Source organism: Coregonus lavaretus (genome assembly GCF_964263955.1).
Source record: "Coregonus lavaretus genome assembly, chromosome: 2".
NCBI classification, from domain to species: Eukaryota; Metazoa; Chordata; class Actinopteri; order Salmoniformes; family Salmonidae; genus Coregonus; species Coregonus lavaretus.
In genome coordinates, this window is record NC_139989.1 from 30,355,055 (window position 1) to 30,377,789 (window position 22,735).

General features: G+C 41.3%; 1 protein-coding gene across 1 annotated transcript in view; it reads left to right on the forward strand.

Moving 5' to 3' along the window:
* The window catches only part of LOC311143399 (matrix metalloproteinase-25-like), a gene marked incomplete at both ends in the record, with an annotated part of 31,641 nt that extends 16,033 nt beyond the window's left edge, over positions 1-15,608 (forward strand). Inside the window, 7 exons of the mRNA XM_084179229.1 lie at positions 1,369-1,679; positions 3,537-3,716; positions 3,892-3,988; positions 4,114-4,196; positions 6,869-7,018; positions 7,249-7,530; positions 15,346-15,608. Coding sequence (XP_084035355.1) covers positions 1,369-1,679; positions 3,537-3,716; positions 3,892-3,988; positions 4,114-4,196; positions 6,869-7,018; positions 7,249-7,530; positions 15,346-15,608 — 1,366 coding nt within the window. The remainder of the gene's footprint in view (positions 1-1,368; positions 1,680-3,536; positions 3,717-3,891; positions 3,989-4,113; positions 4,197-6,868; positions 7,019-7,248; positions 7,531-15,345) is intronic.
* Positions 15,609-22,735: the final 7,127 nt, after the last annotated feature.

Consider the following 22,735-nt stretch of genomic DNA (forward strand, 5'->3'; position numbering starts at 1 on the left):
GTAAGTAAGCATTGCACCTGTAATATTAGGTGCATGTGGCAAATAAAATTTGATTTGAATTCCAAGGTGCATATTGAAGATATTGGAAGACCTGTTATCAAGTACTTTTCGTCAGCCAACCAGATGAGTAGGCCTAACAAACAGCAAAAGCACTAGCCCATGTCAATCTACTATCCCCCATAGTACAAAGATCGACCTATTCTGTTCTGTGCAAGAAATAAATATTCCAAACATAGTCTAGGACAGTTGTGGGATGCGATATATCCCAAATTAATACAACCACTAGCATTAAAAAACAATTTTTACACAATGTAGCTGACGCAACAGATCAGAATGTTTAGCTTAAAATGTTGATAAACTATTAGGCTATTTCTTCACATTATAAGCGCAGCAATGCACACATGGTAGTAAGCTATAAGCGCAAATGTTCCATTAGAGGAAAACACCATTATAAAAAGTGACCGCAAATGCAATTATGCATGTCATGCTTTTATTATAAAGGTGCATTTTTATGGTGAAAATTATCTTCCCCAAACTTGAAACTCACGCGCTGCTTATGTATGCGCAAAGCTGTCATCAAAGCAAAGGGTGGCTTTTTGAAGAATCTCAAATATAAAATATATTCTGATTTGTTTAACACTTTTTTGGTTACTACATGATTCCATATGTGTTCTTTCATAGTTTTGATGTCTTCACTATTATTCTACAATGTAGAAAATAGTAAAAATAAAGAAAAACCCTTGATTGAGTAGGTGTTCTAAAACTTTTGACTGGTAGTGTACAGTATTCATTTTTTTTGTATCCGTTTCCATACTGTTTCCCTATCTTTAGTAGATATACCATACGGTTAAAGAGAAAATAGCCTAATTAATGAAAAAAGCATCTAATCAACAATGGTATTATTTTCAATTAACTCTGCAACTCTTCCAACTATTGATGTATTTCACAACTGCCGTCAGTTTGATGCCAAAACATTGACAACAAATACATAGTGACAATGTAAAAAAAATTAATAAAGGATATTTCATGCTAAAACCCTCATATTATTCATTAAGGTGATGGTTTATATTCAGGATAATGTTTTACAGCTTTGTCATTCTATTTTTAATTTTTTTAATCATTTTATTTAATTATTTTATGCATTTTACATATGCTAAGGTCACACAGTGGGCCAGAGATAGTTACAGACAACTGTACAAATCTGAAGTACCCAAAAGGGCCACTAGATATCTTGTGATAGACATAAAATCCTTGAAAGATACCATGATTCTGGTAGTTTACTGGTAAACTTTGAAAGTTTCCAGTAATATACCCTTCTTTGCAACCCTAATCTCCTCTCATGCCCTGCCTCATTCTCCCCCACTCCAGTGTGCACAGCTACCCCTCCCCCTCCCTGTCCCCCTCCCTTCGCCCCGAACTGGTGGACCTCATCCTCACCTACGCCCTCCGTGTGTGGAGCAACCCCACCCCCCTCAACTTCCACCTTCTTCGCCCCTCCCGGGACCACCCCGACCAAGAGGGGGACTTCAGGGTGTCCTTCCTCAGCTCCTACCACGAGGACGGGTACCCCTTCGATGGCAGAGGGGGCACCCTGGCTCACGCCTTCTTCCCTGGGACGGCGGACATGGCGGGGGACACCCACTTTGACAATGGGGAGAGCTGGAGTTACGGGTATGGAGGTGAGGGAGAGGCTTACGGCTTAACACACATACACAGTGTGTACTTCTGTGAATAACATAATGAGATTTGAATTGCTTTCTCTTTCTCTTTCCCTCTCTATCCATCTATCTCATTTCCTCCCCCCATCTCTTACTCTCTCCCTCTCTTTCCTAACCTTGTCTCTCCCTTTTTTTCCCTCCCTCCATTTCTGTCATTCTCTCCCTCTATCGCCAAATTGCCTATACCTACAGTATATGTACATGTCTACCTCAATTACCTTGTACCCCTGCACATCGACTCGGTACTGGTACCCCATGTAGAGTTGAAGTCGGAAGTTTGCATACACTTAGGTTGGAGTCATTAAAACTCATTTTTAAACCACTCCACACATTTCTTGTTAACAAACTATAGTTTTGGCAAGTCAGTAAGGACATACACTAAGTTGACTGTGCCTTTAAACAGCTTGGAAAATTCCAGAAAATGATGTCATGGCTTTTGAAGCTTCTGATAGGCTAATTGACTTCATTTGAGTCAATTGGAGGTGTACCTGTGGATGTATTTCAAGGCCTACCTTCAAACTCAGTGCCTCTTTGCTTGACATCATGGGAAAATCAAAGATGAACGTACTTTGTTGCGAAAAGTGCAATTCAATCCCAGAACAACAGCAAAGGACCTTGTGAAGATGCTGGAGGAAACAGGTACAAAAGTATCTATATCCACAGTAAAACGAGTCCTATTACAACATAACCTGAAAGGCCGCTCAGCAAGGAAGAAGCCAGTGCTCCAAAACCGCCATAAAAAAGCCAGACTATGGTTTGCAACTGCACATGGGGACAAAGATCATGCTTTTTGGAGAAATGTCCTCTGGTCTGATGAAACAAAAATATAACTGTTTGGCCATAATGACCATCGTTATGTTTGGAGGAAAAGGGGGGCAGCTTGCAAGCCGAAGAACACCATCCCAAACGTGAAGCACGGGGGTGGCAGCATCATGCTGTGGGGGTGCTTTACTGCAGGAGGGACTGGTGCACTTCACAAAATAGATGGCATCATGAGGAAGGGAAATTATGTGGATATATTGAAGCAACACCTCAAGACGTCAGTCAGGAAGTTAAAGCTTGGTCGCAAATGGGTCTTCCAAATGGACAATGACCCCAAGCATACTTCCAAAGTTGTGGCAAAATGGCTTAAGGACAACAAAGTCAAGGTATTGGAGTGGCCATCACAAAGCCCTGACCTCAATCCTATAGAAAATGTGTGGGCAGTACTGAAAAAGCGTGTGCGAGCAAGGAGGCCAACAAACCTGACTCAGTTACACCAGCTCTGTCAGGAGGAATGGGATAAAAATTCACCCAACTTATTGTGGGAAGCTTGTGGAAGGCTCCCCGAAACGTTTGACCCAAGTTAAACAATTTAAAGGCAATGCTACCAAATACTACTTGAGTGTATGTAAACTTCTGACCCACTGGGAATGTGATGAAAGAAATAAAAGCTGAAATAAATCATTCTCTCTACGATTATTCTGACATTTCATATTCTTAAAATAAAGTGGTGATCCTAACTGACCTAAGACAGGGAATTTTTACTAGGATTAAATGTCAGGAATTGTGAAAAACTGAGTTTAAATGTATTTGGCTAAGGTGTATGTAAACTTCCGACTTCAACTGTATATAGCAAAGTTATCGTTACTCATTGTGTATTTATTCCTTGTGTTATTATTTTTCTATTATTTCAAAATTTTTCTCTTTGCATTGTTGGGCCCGTGAGTAAGCATTTCACTGTTAGTCTACACCTATTGTTTACCAAGCATGGGATAAATACAATTTGATTTGAGATCTATTGTGTCTCTTTTTCTCTCCTCTCCATCTCTCTCTCAGATGACATTGGCACCACTGATCTCTTCACGGTGGCGGTGCATGAGTTTGGCCACGCCCTGGGCCTCTCACATTCCTCTTCCAATCCCTCCATCATGAGGCCATACTACCAGGGGACTGTGGGGGACATCCAGAGCTATACACTACCTACCGATGACAGGCTGGGAATACAGGCTATTTATGGTACACACCATCACACTCACACACAGTGCACACACACACATTTGAAGTCTTTATTTGGGTCCTCAACAAAGGGAATTGTCATAAAGACCCATATGCAGTACATACGCACGCATGCACAACACAAACAGACACAGGAACACAAATGCTCAAAAAACACTGAAATGGTATTTCATAGGAAAGAGAAGAAAGTCTGCAACGCATCCCACTCCGGCCCCCACCACTCCCAAGCTACCTTTACTGCCCAGTCCTCCATCCCCAAGACTAACACCACAGTGAGTGTATAACTGGGCAAATACTGCACTACTACTATTGTTACAGTTAAGATACTATATCACAATATCATGAAAATATCATAAAGATACAGTACCCTCTCTCTACCGCCACTTACAAAACACAGCCCAGACCCTGCTCTGCCAGATCGCTGTGAGGGGAAATATGATGCCATTGCCAACATCAGAGGAGAAGTCTTCTTCTTCAAGGGTAAGAAGAACAACCATTTTTCATGTAAACCCCAGAAACATGTATGGGCTTGGGAATGTTAGTGTCTGTGTGGCGCCATTTTCTCACGAGCCAAAAGTGGTCCCCGAAAATTGCATACTACAGTGAGATCCAAAAGTATTTGGACAGTGACACATTTTGTGTTGTTTTGCTCTGCACTTCAGCACTTTCGATACAAATAAAGGGTAAATAATGTATTGTGTCATTTCGGAGTCACTTTTATTGTAAATAACAGTAGAATATGTTTCTAAACACTTCTACATTACCATGATTATGGATAATCCTGAATGAATTGTGAATAATGGTGAGTGAGAAAGTTACAGAGGTACAAAGATAATATCCCCAAGACCTGCTGACCTCTCACCATTACCAATAACAGGGGAGGTTAACATTTGGGGGGGTATGACGCTTATGCCTCTGTAACTTTCTCACTCATCATTATTCACTCATCATTCATGATTATATATTCTTATTTACAATAAAAGTGACTCCAAAATGACATTATTTACCATTCATTTGTATCCAAAGTGCTGAAGTACAGAGCCAAAACAACACAAAATGTGTCACTGTCCAAATACTTTTGGATCTCACTGTAGTATACAATTTTCGGGGACCACTTTTGGCTCGTGAGCGCTACTTTCAGAACTACTGGCTAAAAAGTATACAAAGTACTGGTGTCTCTCTTTAAAGGGAAGATTGCAGAATTAGGTTGCCGTTAAACATTCTGATTGGTTTCATCCTTCCAACTAAAAGTCCCAATACGACATATCACTTTAGAATTGTATTTTGGGCAACATTTTTATTTTTATCTGAATTTAACCAAGGTGATGTCGTTCAGAAAAGTGACGTCAAGAGAAGAACACACGTGTGAATACACAGCAGGAGTGAAGTCACTGTCCACATAAGACAGGAAAGACCCACATCATTGTTTATTTTATTTTATATTTTGGCACTTATCATCTTTCCATATCCTGTGATTTCTTTATTCTGTATCAGCTAAAAAAAAAAAAAACACTTATACAGCAGGCAGGCTTTTAGCATAGCGCATTTTACACCACTGCTGGTTTACCCCTACTAGCTAACCCCTAGCAGCCTTGAAACACATCTCTTATTAGCAGCTCAGCACATCAGCATTTCTCATACTGTTACACAAAATCAAGATAAACCTTTATCATCATAGTAGACATTGAACGTCTATAACCAAACTGGCTAAAACTGTTGTTGGCCGATGGTAGCTATAGCTCTCCACATGCTAACCTGAGTACTAACATTACTAACGTTACTAGCAGCAGTAACAGTAAATCCAGGTATAATGGCTAACACACACATTGGCTACCATGATATCCTGCAACTTAAATCGGCCAATAAAGATCAGACAGTTCAGCAAAAATAAAGACATACCTTGAAATAAACAATGACATTAATCCAAACAATGACATTAATATTTGACCATTTATTTCTGCAAAACGTGCAGTGTTGATGGAGTTGTTGTAGCTTGCTTGTTAGCTAGCTAGCTTATTCCATCCCCAAACACCATGCTAGATCCGAGTGGGCCAGTTCATTTTGAATGGCCCGGTGCACTTAGATAGCTGGCTATTGTTTAGTTGCGTCAATTCAAATCTGGTATTAGGAACAAAAGAGGTCAATACACGTCTTCTAAAATAGACTAGTATTTTAATTAATGCAAACCACTTCAATAGTAAATATGATGTTCGTATATACGGGTCCACTGAAATACCACGCAGGGCACTCAGAGAACTGATCCATTGTTCTGAGTTCTTCTTCAAATACTCTGACAGAGATAGTTCCCGCTCCCTGCTGAGCCTATCAGGGTAGAGACTGAGCGTGGTTTAGACTTACTCAGCCTCTCCGTTGGCGCACAGGCTGGTCCCAGACCCTTGGCGCTTTACCGTTGCACACTGTTGCCAGGCATAAGTTGTTATCATCACAACCTGTAGAGTCAGCACCCATAGACACTGTTCCCCTGTACCTACGTCCTTGGACGGTTCACAGATCACAAAGAGGCAGTGTTCGTGTCTGTGAGAAATACAAGTCTTATCTCATCCTATCCCCTAACGTTCCTCACATGAATCACAGCTTGTTATGTGAAACAATTTATATCAGTACAGTACAAACCCATTATGTTTAATCATTAATGCATTCCTTCTAAGCTAGTCATCACATCTAGATCCCCACACTATCTTTGTTTTTTGATCATCTACTAGCAACATAACATGACAAAACTCTTTGGGCACTTTAGTACCTACTTACCCAATTCGCCTCCATCACCGAAGCCACCAGCCGTCTGTTCCTTTCTTGACGTCAAAGCCCAATGGTATAGGAGTTTTTGATAAATGTCAATCAAATTGCGAAAATAGAAGTGTATATCATTTTTTTTGCATAAAGACGTTTAGATGGAATACAATCCATTTACGTTGTTAGATTTGTGAAATATACTGTGTATCGTGTAACCTTTCCTTTAACACTTATCCGAAGTGTACTTATTAAAAGTCAACTGTAACCCGTACATTGTACACAAATACGTATGCATAGTGCCATGTTGTATATTGTACACCCAAAACACACACTTTCCCATTCTCTCTCCCCCCAACCTGTGCCTCTCCCTTTATTTTCTCTCTCCCTCCCTCTCTCAGGTGCTTTCTTCTGGCGTGCTCGGCAGTGGGGTTCTCTGGTGTCTTTCATCCCAGCACTGATCCACAACTTCTGGGTTGGGCTCCCCCTATGGCTGGACCGGATCGACACAGTCTATGAGAGGAGCGACGGACACATCGTCTTCTTCATCGGTGAGAGAGGCAAAAAATATTCCAAAATATATAATACTGCATAATATTATATGTTATACCGTAAATATATAATATTCTGAATTGTATATTGTTTACTGTTATGTGCTTGTATGAGTAGTATATGAATGCCCAAATGAGCGTCTACTATCTGTTTATGTCTGATAAATGATATATTTCAATTTGATTCATCTCTCTCTGGTTGTCCTCTGTCCTCTCTACTCTCTGTGCAGGAGCCCAGTACTGGGTGTTCAAAGACAGGGCCTCTCTGCCTGGGTACCCACGCTCCCTGGAGGAATGGGGCGTGCGTACCATGGACGGTCGGGCACTGGAGAGGGTGGAGGCGGTGTTCGTGTGGGCACACAACGGGAAAACATACGTGTTCAGCGGAGGGGAGTTCTGGAGATTTGACGAAGGGGGGCGGATCAGGAAACTGGAGGGGGGGTACCCCAAAAGGGCCTCCCTCTGGACAGGGGTGCCCTCTGACCCCGATGACATCATCAGCTGGGGAGACGGTAAGAGAGGTGCTCGAGTTAGTGGTTGTCCCTAATTACAGATCCAGGATCAGATTAGCCTTTACCCAATCCAACCATTTTACCCAGGGATGGGCAACTGACAGCCCCCCATTTTGTAGACCCGCGGATAATAAAAAAAAAAATAGGAACTCAGTCGGGGTGTCAACTTACTGTTGAGAGTTAGAACAATAGAATACACAAGGTGCAATTTCAAAATGTGGTTGTGCATCAGCAGTTTTTCTATTATGTCAGTCACTGACAGTCACTCAATTAGCCCATGTCTGCTAAACATTTTTTGATTGGTAAGTTAGTCTAGCGGCCAGCTATCTAAACTGGTAGTAAGCATGGTCGAATTACCGACCTATGGCAAAATTAGCTGTACAACTGCAGGAAATTAGCTGTAAAACTGCAAATTCTTCTCTCCGCCCCTTGGCAAAATGAGTAGAATTGCATGAAATGAGTTATAAAATTGCAAAATCTTCTCTCTGCCCCATAGCAAAATGTGTAGAATTGCAGCAAATTTACTTAAAACTGCAACATTTTCTCTCCGCCCCATGGCAAAATGTGTAGAATTGCAGGGAATTAACTCTAAAACTATAAATGTTTCTCTTCGCTGTCAAGAAGGGGGCCGCTAAAATGTTTTGCTCACAACAAAATGTTGCTTAGGGCCCCCAAAAGGCTAGGGCCGGCTCTGTGGGTATGGATTTACTGTGGGTATGGATGTGGGTACGCAGACCCATGAGCCACTCATGATGAGTTCAGATCTAAGGTGACATATGGAATTGTTTTAAGATGATCATACTATGGATCATTTAGCTACAGTGGGGAGAACAAGTATTTGATACACTGCCGATTTTGCAGGTTTTCCTACTTACAAAGCATGTAGAGGTCTGTAATTTTTATCATAGGTACACTTCAACTGTGAGAGACGGAATCTAAAACAAAAATCCAGAAAATCACATTGTATGATTTTTAAGTTAATTAATTTGCATTTTATTGCATGACATAAGTATTTGATACATCAGAAAAGCAGAACTTAATATTTCGAACAGAAACCTTTGTTTGCAATTACAGAGATCATACGTTTCCTGTAGGTCTTGACCAGGTTTGCACACACTGCAGCAGGGATTTTGGCCCACTCCTCCATACAGACCTTCTCCAGATCCTTCAGGTTTCGGGGCTGTCGCTGGGCAATACGGACTTTCAGCTCCCTCCAAAGATTTTCTATTGGGTTCAGGTCTGGAGACTGGCTAGGCCACTCAGGACCTTGAGATGCTTCTTACGGAGCCACTCCTTAGTTGCCCTAGCTGTGTGTTTCGGTTCGTTGTCATGCTGGAAGACCCAGCCACGACCCATCTTCAATGCTCTTAATGAGGGAAGGAGGTTGTTGGCCATCCTCCCCTCAATACGGTGCAGTCGTCCTGTCTCCTTTGCAGAAAAGCATCCCCAAGGAATGATGTTTCCACCTCCATGCTGGTGTTGTGTTCTTGGGGTTGTACTCATCCTTCTTCTTCTTCCAAACACGGCGAGTGGAGTTTAGACCAAAAAGCTCTATTTTTGTCTCATCAGACCACATGACCTTCTCCCATTCCTCCTCTGGATCATCCAGATGGTCATTGGCAAACTTCAGACGGGCCTGGACATGCGCTGGCTTGAGCAGGGGGACCTTGCATGCGCTGCAGGATTTTAATCCATGACGGCGTAGTGTGTTACTAATGGTTTTCTTTGAGACTGTGGTCCCAGCTCTCTTCAGGTCATTGACCAGGTCCTGCCGTGTAGTTCTGGGCTGATCCCTCACCTTCCTCATGATCATTGATGCCCCACGAGGTGAGATCTTGCATGGAGCCCCAGACTGAGGGTGATTGACCGTCATCTTGAACTTCTTCCATTTTCTAATAATTGTGCCAACAGTTGTTGCCTTCTCACCAAGCTGCTTGCCTATTGTCCTGTAGCCCATCCCAGCCTTGTGCAGGTCTACAATTTTATCCCTGATGTCCTTACACAGCTCTCTGGTCTTGGCCATTGTGGAGAGGTTGGAGTCTGTTTGATTGAGTGTGTGGACAGGTGTCTTTTATACAGGTAACGAGTTCAAACAGGTGCAGTTAATACAGGTAATGAGTGGAGAACAGGAGGGCTTCTTAAAGAAAAACTAACAGGTCTGTGAGAGCCGGAATTCTTACTGGTTGGTAGGTGATCAAATACTTATGTCATGCAATAAAATGCAAATTAATTACTTAAAAATCATACAATGTGATTTTCAGGATTTTTGTTTTAGATTCCGTCTCTCACAGTTGAAGTGTACCTATGATAAAAATTACAGACCTCTACATGCTTTGTATGTAGGAAAACCTGCAAAATCGGCAGTGTATCAAATACTTGTTCTCCCCACTGTATTTGATTTATACAAATATTTGATAAAATATCGTATTTGGCCTTTACTACTATAGCCCATAGAAACGCATTGAATAACACATTCATAAATGGCAAAACAGACGACAGTCATTAGTTTGTAGCCCAAATGTATGGACGCTACAAACAGAAGTTGGCACATCGACGGTACCTACTTCAGACGAGTCCCCTGACACTTGTGGGGGTCATAGAGCAAAATAGAGATCACCATCGTGTTCGTGAGAGTCATAATAGTTTGTAGTTCATACCGTTCGGACGCTACAGACGTTTTCAGTGAGAAGAACAATTTTTGGGATGTCTCATGGTCTGAGAAACATCGCTTTTAAATTGACACTATGGAATGCAATGACATCCCTTTTAACCTTTTTAAATGCCTTAATGAATTATCACTATTAACTATCCTATTATCACTATTAACTATCCTATTATCACTATTAACTATCCTATTATCACTATTAACTGTACATACCGTTTCTATCTTTATACCATATTTATCAATTCTAATCCCTACATAAACTCACTCAGACATACACACACACACACACACACACACACACACACACACACACACACACACACACACACACACACAGGAGCTGCATGTGGTCTCTCTCGCACTCACAGCTGCACTGGGCACTCTCTGACCACGCCAACATCTTGTGAGCTGGTGAGTAGCCTCCTAGAAAGCTAGCGAGCAAGACGGCTAACGGCTAATTGCTAGACATTCAAAGAGCACATTTATAACATCACTCAAACACATTTACTTACGATTAAACAACATACACTAACTTCTGTAACATTCTGACATGAACAAATACGTTTTAAATCGAATTCGGTCCTGAAAGGGGGGAAATATAGAAATGAATCACACAGAGAAGTTGTTTCAGCTTCAAGTCAGTGTAATGAGTGAGCTGGGAAGCTCCATGAGCCTTTTATAGGAATTCTTAGGCATAACCAATAAAACTCAGCTCAAACAGAAAACACAGATCATATTATCAACATTCAGACAAATGATAGCATATCACTTGCTTGTACACATTATGATTCTGTATTATTTCGTTATGGCATTAAGGCACATTTCATTCTATCACACATACATTTTTCATATGGGTGTCCTCGGAAATCAAACCCACAATCCTGGTGTTGCTAGCACCATGCTCTACCAACTGATGCACCATGCTCCACATTTTGTTCAGTTACAGCCTTATTCTAAAATTGATTAAATCAATGTTTTTCCTCATCAATCTACACACAATACCCCATGATGACAAAGTGAAAACAGGTTTTTAGAAATGTTTGCAAATGTATAAAAAATAAAAAACAGAAATAGCTTATTTACATATTTCCGAGACAGGATTGTGTCGAGGCACGGATCTGGAGAAGGGTACCAAATAATTTCTGTAGCATTGATGGTACGCAAGAACACAGTGGCCTCCATCATTCTTAAATGGAAGAAGTTTGGAACCACCAAGACTCTTCCTAGAGCTGGCCGCCCGGCCAAACTGAAAAATCGGGGGAGAAGGGCCTTGGTCAGGGAGGTGACCAAGAACCTGTTGGTCACTCTGACAGAGCTCCAGAGTTCCTCTGTGGAGATGAGAGAACCTTCCAGAAGGACAACCATCTCTGCAGCACTCCACCAATCAGGCTTTTACGGTAGAATGGCCAGACGGAAGCCATTCCTCAGTAAAAGGCAGCTCGCTTGGAGTTTGCCAAAAGGCACCCAAAGGACTCAACATTGAACTCTTTGGCCTGAATGCCAAGCGTCACGTCTGGAGGAAACCTGGTACCATCCCTACGGTAAAGCATGGTGGTGGCAGCGTCATGCTGTGGGGATGTTTTTCAGCGGCAGGGACTGGGAGACTAGTCAGGATCGAGGATGAAAACCTGCTCCAGAGTACTCAGGACCTCAAACTGGGGCAAAGGTTCACCTTCCAACAGGACAACAACCCTAAGCACACAGCCAAGACAATGCAGGAGTGGCTTCAGGACAAGTCTCTGAATGTCCTTGAGTGGCCCAGCCAGCACACAGACTTGAACCCAATCGAACATCTCTGGAGAAACCTGAAAATAGCTGTACAGCGACTCGCCCAATCCAACCAGACAGAGCTTGAGAGGATCTTCAGAGAAGAATGGGAGAAAATCCCCAAATACAGGTACACCAAGCTTGTAGCATCATACACAAGAAGACTCAAGGCTGCAATCGCTGCCAAAGGTGCTTCAACAAAGTACTAAGGAAAGGGTCTGAATACTTATGTAAATGTAATATTTCTAAAAATCTGTTTTTGCTTTGTCATTATGGGGTATTGTGTGTAGATTGATGAGGGGATATTTATTTTATTTTATACATTTTAGAATAAGGCTGTAACGTAACAAAATGTAGAAAAAGTCAAGGGGCCTGAATACTTTCCGAATGCACTGTACAAGTGGGAAACCTGCATATTTTTTGTTACCCGAGTTGCCGAGTTGTGATGTTTCACCACTGACCTTTGACCTTTTCAACCAAAAGATGACAACAAATCAATTTGACAATTACAAACTTATCAATGTGAATATAGCCAGTTTGGCCATATTGTCAATGTTAAGCAAGCTAGCTAACTTTATTATTAGTAACGTTAGCTAGCTTGTATAGCTACCTAAATATTTTTGGTTGAAGAATTGTTCCGACTTCAAAAGCACTTGAACACAATCATGTTGGTCTTATAACTTCCCACTTTCCCACTTCCCACGAGCACATGAATGCCCCATTCGTCACATGAATATAAATATATTGTATGCAACTTTACTGAGAGTGTGATATTGGGAGATTATCAATTGTGGAAAAGTCTGTCCTCTCCACGACCCCTCCATCCTCCTCTCCTCTGTGACACGGAAACCGATGAGTGGTCGAGGAGAGTGTCAATATGTTAGTAATCGAAAGGAGGAGTATGCTCTCCTCCTCGAATACCTACTTTGGCAGAGGATGCACAAGAGTTTCCTCCCGGCAGCTAGCGCGGAAGTGTTTTAAAATCTGCCACACCCCCTCGAAGGAGAAAAGCATGCTCACATTTAAAAACTATACGCTACTTACAGTTCAAGTCGGAAGTTTACATACACTTAGGTTGGAGCCATTAAAACTTGTTTTTCAACCACTCCACAAATTTGTTAACAAACTATAGTTTTGGCAAGTCGGTTAGGACATCTACTTTGTGCATGACACAAGTAATTTTTCCAACAATTGTTTACAGACAGATTATTTCACTTATAAATCACTGTATCACAATTCCAGTGGGTCAGAAGTTGACTGTGCCTTTAAAGAACTTGGAAAATTCCAGAAAATGATGTCATGGCTTTAGAAGCTTCTGATAGGCTAATTGACATACTTTGAGTCAATTGGAGGTGTACCTGTGGATGTATTTCAAGGCCTACCTTCAAACTCAGTGCCTCTTTGCTTGACATCATGGGAAAATCAAAAGAAATAAGCCAAGACCTCAGAAAAAATTTTTTGACCTCCACAAGTCTGGTTCATCCTTGGGAGCAATTTCCAAATGCCTGAAGGTACCACGTTCATCTGTACAAACAATAGTATGCAAGTGTAAACACCATGGGACCACACAGCTGTCATACCGCTCAGGAAGGAGACGCGTTCTGTCTCCTAGAGATGAACGTACTTTGGTGTGAAGAGTGCAAATCAATCCCAGAACAACAGCAAAGGACCTTGTGAAGATGCTGGAGGAAACGGGGACAAAAGTATCTACAGTGCCTTGCAAAAGTTTTCATGGTGGTGGCAGCATCATGCTGTGGGGATGTTTTTAATCGGCAGGGACTGGGAAACTGGTCTGAATTGAAGGAATGATGGATGGCGCTAAATACAGGGAAATGCTTGAGGGAAACCTGTTTCAGTCTTCCAGAGATTTGAGACTGGGACGGAGGTTCCACCTTCCAGCAGGACAATGACCCTAAGCATACTGCTAAAGCAACACTTGAGTGGTTTAAGGGAAAACATTTAAATGTCTTGGAATGGCCTAGTCAAATCCCAGACCTCAATCCAATTGAGAATCTGTGGAATGACTTAAAGATTGCTGTACACCAGCGGAACCCATCCAACTTGAAGGAGCTGGAGCAGTTTTGCCTTGAAGAATGGGCAAAAATCCCAGTTGCTAGATGTGCCAAGCTTATAGCGACATACCCCAAGAGACTTGCAGCTGTAATTGGGGGGGGGGGGGGGGATAACCTGAAAGGCCACTCAGCAAGGAAGAAGCCACTGCTCCAAAACCGCCATAAAAAAGCCAGACTACGGTTTGCAACTGCACATGGATTGTACTTTTTGTAGAAATGTCCTCTGATCTGATTAAACATAAATAGAACTGTTTGGTCATAATGACCATTGTTATGTTTGGAGGAAAAAGGGGGGGCTTGCAAGCCGAAGAACACCATCCCAACCGTGAAGTACGGGGGTGGCAGCATCATGCTGTGGGGGTGCTTTGCTGCAGGAGGGACTGGTGCACTTCACAAAATACATTGCATCATGAGGAAGGAAAATTATGTGGATATATTGAAGCAACATCTCAAGACATCAGTCAGGAAGTTAAAGCTTGGTCGCAAATGGGTCTTTCAAATGGACAATGACCCCAAGCATACTTCCAAAGTTGTGGCAAAATGGCTTAAGGACAACAAAGTCAAGGTACTGGAGTGGCCATCACAAAGCCCTGACCTCAATCCTATAGAAAATGTGTAGGCAGAACTGAAAAAGCATTTTGCGAGCAAGGAGGCCTATAAACCTGACTCAGTTACACCAGCTCTGTCAGGAGGAATGGGCCAAAATTCACCCAACTTATTGTGGGAAGCTTGTGGTTTGACCCAAATTAAACAATTTAAAGGCTACCAAATACTAATTGAGTGTATGTAAACGTCTGACCCACTGGGAATGTGATGAAAGAAATAAAAGCTGAAATAAATCATTCTCTACTATTATTCTGACATTTCACATTCTTAAAATAAAGTGGTGATCCTAACTGACATAAGTCAGGGAATTTTTACTTGGATTAAATGTCATGAATTGTGAAAAAACTGAGTGTAAATGTATTTGGCTAAGGTGTATGTAAACTCCCGACTTCAACTGTATATAACCTTTTATCACTTTACACATTTATTTTGGGATTCCACTCCTGTGAATTTGCCTGATGACGTGCGAGTGGAGAAGGAGAGTCTAATTTCATACAAGCGCATTTCTTTCAATGTTTCCTCTCCTCACCTCCGCTCTTCGATTACCTTTGACCTTTTTCAAAAGGAGGCGAGGGGAGGACGGAGGAGAGGAAGCGAAGTGTCGAGCAAAACCAATTGAGAATCTCCCAATGTGTTTAGTTGACCACATCTCTCCTTCAACTACACAAACCATACTATAATCACTCTCTTCCCTATGCCCCTCAGGAGATGCTTATTTTTTCAAGGACACCTCCTACTGGGTGCTAAAGAGAGGGGGATTGGACCAGGGAAGTATCACTCCAAAATCCACATCAGTGGATTGGATGAAATGTAAGGTTGCTGGACCAACTCCCACCCACTTACCCAAGATACCTCACCCTACAGGCAGAGACTGTGCCCAGAGTAGAACTGTGACAATAGAAGCATCTTATTGGCTAATCATACTGTCTGTTTTCGTTTTGTTGTTATTTTCTGTTTCTGTATGTTAGTGTTTTCTTTTTCAATGTTTTTTTCTCTGTCAACAATAATGATTACAATGATTTGGTGAAAATGAAATTAAATAGGTAAAATGACACACAGCAAGCAAGGTTCATGAGTTGTGATGATTTCAGTGCTCTGAGGAATTATAAGACATTAACAGTGTAGTTATGTATGTCCGTTTGGTCATTATGTCTTGTGTTGTATGTTATCTGTACGCCAAGTATGCCTGTCCTTTGTTGCAAAGACAATTTCCATATGGGATATTAAATTATACTATTCTATCCTATCCAGTGTAATGTCATGATTGGTTCAATTATAATTTAGTCGTTCTGAACTTAGTTTAGGAGCACGTTCAGTTGATTGAATGTTTTGCTATGTTTGCAAACAAGGATACAGAGACGTTGGTAAAGACAGATTTCTATCAAAATGATGTAAATCAAATCAACATGTATTTGTCGTATGCAATACATACATACATACAGTGGGGAGAACAAGTATTTGATACACTGCCGATTTTGCAGGTTTCCCTACTTACAAAGCATGTAGAGGTCTGTAATTTTTATCATAGGTACACTTCAACTTTGAGAGACGGAATCTAAAACAAAAATCCAGAAAATCACATTGTATGAATTTTAAGTAATTAATTTGCATTTTATTGCATGACATAAGTATTTGATACATCAGAAAAGCAGAACTTAATTTTGGTACAGAAACCTTTGTTTGCAATTACAGAGATCATACGTTTCCTGTAGGTCTTGACCAGGTTTGCACACACTGCAGCAGGGATTTTGGCCCACTCCTCCATACAGACCTTCTCCAGATCCTTCAGGTTTCGGGGCTGTCGCTGGGCAACATGGACTTTCAGCTCCCTCCAAAGATTTTATATTGGGTTCAGGTCTGGAGACTGGCTAGGCCACTCCAGGACCTTGAGATGCTTCTTAGGGAGCCACTCCTTAGTTGCCCTGGCTGTGTGTTTCGGGTCGTTGTCATACTGAAAGACCCAGCCACGACACATCTTCAATGCTCTTACTGAGGGAAGGAGGTTGTTGGCCAAGATCTCGCGATACATGGCCCCATCCATCCTCCCCTCAATACGGTGCCGTCGTCCTGTCCCCTTTGCAGAAAAGCATCTTCAAATAATTATGTTTCCACCTCCATGCTTCACGGTTGGGATGGTGTTCTTGGGGTTGTACTCATCCTTCTTCTTCCTCCAAACACGGCGAGTGGAGTTTAGATCAAAAAGCTACATTTTTGTCTCATCAGACCACATGACCTTCTCCCATTCCTCCTCTGGATCATCCAGATGGTCATTGCCAAACTTCAGACGGGCCTGGACATGCGCTGGCTTGAGCAGGGGGACCTTGCGTGCGCTGCAGGATTTTTATCCATGACGGCGTAGTGTGTTACTAATGGTTTTCTTTGAGACTGTGGTCCCAGCACTCTTCAGGTCATTGACCAGGTCCTGCCTTGTAGTTCTGGGCTGATCCCTCACCTTCCTCATGATCATTGATGCCCCACGAGGTGATATCTTGCATGGAGCCCCAGACCGAGGGTGATTGGCCGTCATCTTGAACTTCTTCCATTTTCTAATAATAGTGCCAACAGTTGTTGCCTTCTCACCAAGCTCCTTGCCTATTGTCCTGTAGCCCATCCTAGCCTTGTGCAGGTCTACAATTTTATCCCTGATGTCCTTACACAGCTCTCTGGTCTTGGCCATTGTGGAGAGGTTGGAGTCTGTTTGATTGAGTGTGTGGACAGGTGTATTTTATACAGGTAACAAGTTCAAACAGGTGCAGTTAATACAGGTAATGAGTGGAGAACAGGAGGGCTTCTTAAAGAAAAACGAACAGGTCTGTGAGAGCCGGAATTCTTACTGGTTGGTAGGTGATCAAATACTTATGTCATGCAATAAAATGCAAATTAATTACTTAAAAATCATACAATGTGATTTTCTGGATTTTTGTTTTTTCCGTCTCCCACAGTTGAAGTGTACCTATGATAAAAATTACAGACCTCTACATGCTTTGTAAGTAGGAAAACCTGCAAAATCGGCAGTGTATCAAATACTTGTTCTCCCCACTGTACATACATGGTGTACAAAGTACAATTAAATGCTTACTTGCAGGTTCACCTCGTAAGATTGAAAAAAACATATGAACATAGAGTCCCAAACTAAAGATGTGTTGTGAAAATACTGAATGCAATGTGTGTAAATGTGCCCATATAGTTTTTCAAACATATTTCATGATCCAAAAGCAAATGAGTCATCATTAACCAAAACTAATGATGATTTGCAACAGTACACGTTACAGTAATAATATAACTTTTTGCGGTAACTAGTTATAAAACGGAGTACTGTTCCAATTTGAGTAATAATCTTACAGTTACTGATCAAAGATAGGTTGTCGTTACTTCATTACTTTCGTTATCATTCCCTTCCTATTCAAGTTATTGAGGCAAATAAATATTTATGATGATAATTATTCCCTCTCTGTTGGCGCAATGTAAAAAATCCCCCCGCCCCAGATTCAAATTGTTTTCGTCATGACCTCACTAAGTTCCTGTTTACGGACGTACACACTACTAACTTCTTTAGTGAGGGAAATTAAAAATGGCTAAAACATTGAGTTTCTCAGCGTGGAAGTACTCGCATTACTTCCCGGAAACACCTCTCCACTGCTAGAAACACAACTTCCAATCTCTTGAAGCACCAGCAAAAGAAACAAGCCAAGACAAAACTTGTAGCAAAAGACCACTGAGACCTGACTACTGCTGCTGAAGATGACTGTAGGCCCACTTCATCCAAACAACCAAGGCTTGATTTTAATCGGGAGGACAGGCTGTAACCCAGGTCATGGATGACAAGACGCAACAAGAGACACTGAGATGCAAATATTAGGGCTCATCCTCCAATTTACAAAAACAGATAAACCAAAAAGTGTGTTAAAATAGACATACAAACTGAATTGAAGTGGAAAAACTGTCCTAAAGCTTCAAAAATAAAAAAGATGAAGTCAAAAACTGCAGAACAGAACGTAACATACATTAAATCAACTCATAAATCAACTCATAAATCAAAACTGACAAGAGGGAGCTTTACATTGAGAATATATTGGGAGTGGCCAGTTGCATTCTCAGGAAGAAGTGCAAAACATTCCTTTTCAATAAACATTAAGTTTCAGGGTACTGATAAGATTTTAACAGTACACAGTATCAATGTATGAAAGATACTTTGCTATTTCAAAACGTGAAGGAAAAAAGTGTTCCCCTGCAGTGAACAGAGGGGTGGCACTTTCCAACACCCCTTCGGAATCATACTTTAAACCAGGGTTTCCCAAACTCAGTCCCCTCTGGGTGCACATTTTGTTTTACACAGCTGATTCAAATAATCAAAGCTTGATGATGAGTTGGTTATTTGAATCAGCTATGTAGTGCTAGGGTAAAAACCAAAATGTGCACCCAGGGCAGGCCCCAAGACCGAATTTGGGAAACCCTGCTTTAAACAACAGAATTCTGGTCGGACCTCCTTTACCAGAACACAGCTGGCTTCCATGCTGCATACATTGGGCCGGTAACTGCGGACACACTGAAGTAAACCGAATACATTACCTAGAACTTTGACTGTTTGTAGATAAGGATATGAGTTATTATAACGGTAGATGACACCAATGACTGTTACAACATAAACTATGCTGCATCGACTCAACATAGAGAAACGATAATAACAAATGTGCGGTTTTTACTGTGCGGTCGTCACATCCAGGGAGAACTGAACAAGCTTGTATCTGGGTATGGGGTATGTAGTCGAGGAAATGCTGCCCTTATCCACAGTAGAATCCTCCTCTTTCAGACAGACTTAGCTAAATACAGATGACAGGCAACGAAGGGCCACCAGATAGGAAAACATTTGCAAGCTATCTGGATAAAGAATGCACTGAGATGGAATTCGAGCTTAATAAAATGTTTGAGGGCTATTTACTCTCCCTCCACACCAGAGATGCTCATGTGACGCACACAAATATGTATGGTCACATTTTTTATGTTTTATTTAGTTTGTTATTTTATGGAGCCATCCCTTGTATCATTTTCTAGGCCTCCCAGGTATTTGCATTGAATATAATATATATGATTACTGCCGCTAGGGGGAGCTGCTACTGCTGGGATCATGAGGTCTTGTTGCTTCTTCAATCTTGGAGAATGCCTAATACTAAACGCTAGTAACATTTCTCCATCTCATCATTCCACCCTGTTAATTCAGGTATGTAATGCGCAAAAGTGCAAAATGACTCACGAAATGTTGAGATAACGTGGTTAACTACATAGTCCATGAGTTGGATGATGTTTGAAGGCAATTGAAGGGAGTTTTAAACGAGTTAAAAATTGGTTGGTGTTTTCCCCCATTATGAGTAATGGAGGTTTGCTAGGTTGCTAATGTTTCATATGTAAGAAAAGGGAATAAGATGGCATCCAAACTTTTTTCAACATTGTTTTTAGCTCCTATTTGCTTTATTTTCTATGAAGAAAGGCTCAGTTTACTTCAGGTAATATATGTAAATATGTGACGTGATGTTAAAATGTGTTGAAAGTGTTTATATTTGTAAGAAAATAGCATTTAACAATTCACTAGCTTTATGCTAACTGAATTTAGCTTTGCTAAGCTCTAGCTAACTCTAGGCTATTGGGTTTCAGCTATTGTTAGCTCACATGTTGATGGTTTAAAATGTAATGGTTGTAGCATTGTTTAGCACAGGCCTCCAGTCATTGGTAGCTTCATGGGAATTAACACTGCTAATACAGTGAGTTCTATATAATGTTATATAGCCTCTTATGGTACAATTTGATGGTTTTACATGCCAAATAGCTTATGTTGCTATTTGCTTAATACTACTGATTTGAATAGCCTCACATTATATTCAGTATCCATATATTTTTTTAAATAATGTAATTTAGCAGACTTACAGAAGCAATTAGGGTTAAGTGCCTTGCTCAAGGGCACATCAACAGATTTCACCTAGTCAGCTTGGGGATTCAAACCAACAACCTTTTGATTACTGGCCCAACTTCTTAACCACTAGGCTACTACCCAGCCCACAATTAGTGAATGGTAGTAGGTGAATATGTTTCAATGTGAACGTGTAGCTGTATGGAGATAGCTTTTCGAACTTGAGACCTTTATTTTTTATACTCAATATGGAATGTGAAGACTTAATACTACAATGCAGTTGTAATGTGTAATTGATTTTGACAACAAGAAAAAAGAAAATAACTATATTTGAATACATCTTGGAGAATGCCTAATACTGAACACTACTAACTTTTCTCAGTCTCATCATTCCACCCTGTTAATTCAGGTCTATTATCTCCTGACCACGTCTCAATCTGAAGTGTGTAACACTCATCCCACACACTAAACCTAATATCAAGCAAGGATGTGGATAAGTGGCTGACAATGAACACCGATTCCAGCGTAGTCTACAGAAGCGCTCGGCCCTCTGGACTAAGGCGAGCCGTTTGACCGTTGCTTCAGAGCTTGTGGAGGACGTGTGTAGCAGAAAACTCCTGGTGCCCACAATGAAACTCGTTCCTTGATGCCCTGTCCCGAATTACCAAGGTTCCCATCGCAGAGTTGAAAAAAAAAAAGTACAGCTTTTTTCGTAGCAGGGCGCCTATCAAGGGGGTTATTTCTGGGGTGGCACAAGAAATAAAGGCAAAGGATATAACTGAAGACATCGATGGAGTGGTTGGTGCACGTCGACTGACCTGTATGTTGGACGGAGAAAATAAATTCACTTCATCCATGCTACAGTTCTTTGATGAAGAGTCTCTCACTTCTCATATAAAGTTAGGATTTATGAGATACCCTGTAAGAGCTTTTGTGCACAAGCCCCTTCAGTGTCATAAATGTAAAATATTTGGTCACGTGTCAAGAGTGTGCAGAAGGGAAGAATATCGTATGCCAGATCAAGGGAAATGCTGCAACTGTGGAGGTGAACATGCGCCTGAATTCTTGGAGTGCCCTGTTAGGGTGAAGGAGAATGAGGTGGCAAGGGTAAGGAGTGTCCAGCGTGTCTCCTATCTGGAGGCGGTGAGAAAATTGGAAGGAACGAGTGGCAGGGGAAGAAGCAATGGTAGTAGAGCCACCACGACCAGGGAAGGTTGCTCATCAACCGAGGGATAGTGAAAAGCTACATTTAAAAAAGGTGGACTTTGTGTTATTTATTGCAATGGTCATAAACTGTACAGCAAAAGTGGAGAAAAAGTCTAAGAAAATTGGAATAATTGTGAATGCCGCTGAATGTTTTTTGGGTCTTCGTGATTTCACAGCCGAGGTGGTGCAAGAAATCCTGTCGGTGAATGTACCTCCATCACAGGCTCCTGAGCCTGTGTAGGGATGTATTTTGGAGTGGACTGTGATTGAAGAAGTGTGATGGGTTTTCTTAGTTTCCGTGTTTAATTTTGTATGATGTTGTTTTCCCCCTTTCCCTAAATGTTTTTTTCTTTTTTTCTTATTCATTACCCCGTCCAGCTGGTGGCGGTAATGCAACATTAACATTGGATAACAACTGCCGTTAAACCCCATCAAAGAAGATGAAGAAGAAGAACCAGTGGTGGCAGTAATACACTAACTATGCGTCCATCTGCCTGAGAAAGAAAAAAGAAGAAAAAAAGAGCCGGGGCATTTTGAAAATTCTGTTGCTTTGAACATGTTTGTTACGAGGAGGACACGCAAAATTAGGGCATGGAAAGGGTACTACAACACTCAATGTCCAGGTATATTATTCATGTCTATCTAGAGAACACAGGCACTGCTCCCATAGCTACCAGAGTTAGTTGGCTAGCTAGCTAAGTTAGCTACGCTAGCCTGCTGTAGCACATAGCTAGCTAGCTATATTGCTGTGTAACAACCAACAGAAAAAACACATTTTTAAATTCAAAGTTACTAACTAGCTAGCTACAAATGTATTTAACTGTAATAAACTGGGAATTTTTATATAAATTGCAGGTTAGCTAGACATTTTGACTAGTTAGCTAGCTAGCTAGCTTGCAAACTAGTTTGTTTTTGCTAACAAAGATTCTAGGGTTAACGTTAAAAAGCTAGGCTAGCAGTAGCTACAATACATTTTTTCTTTTTTGT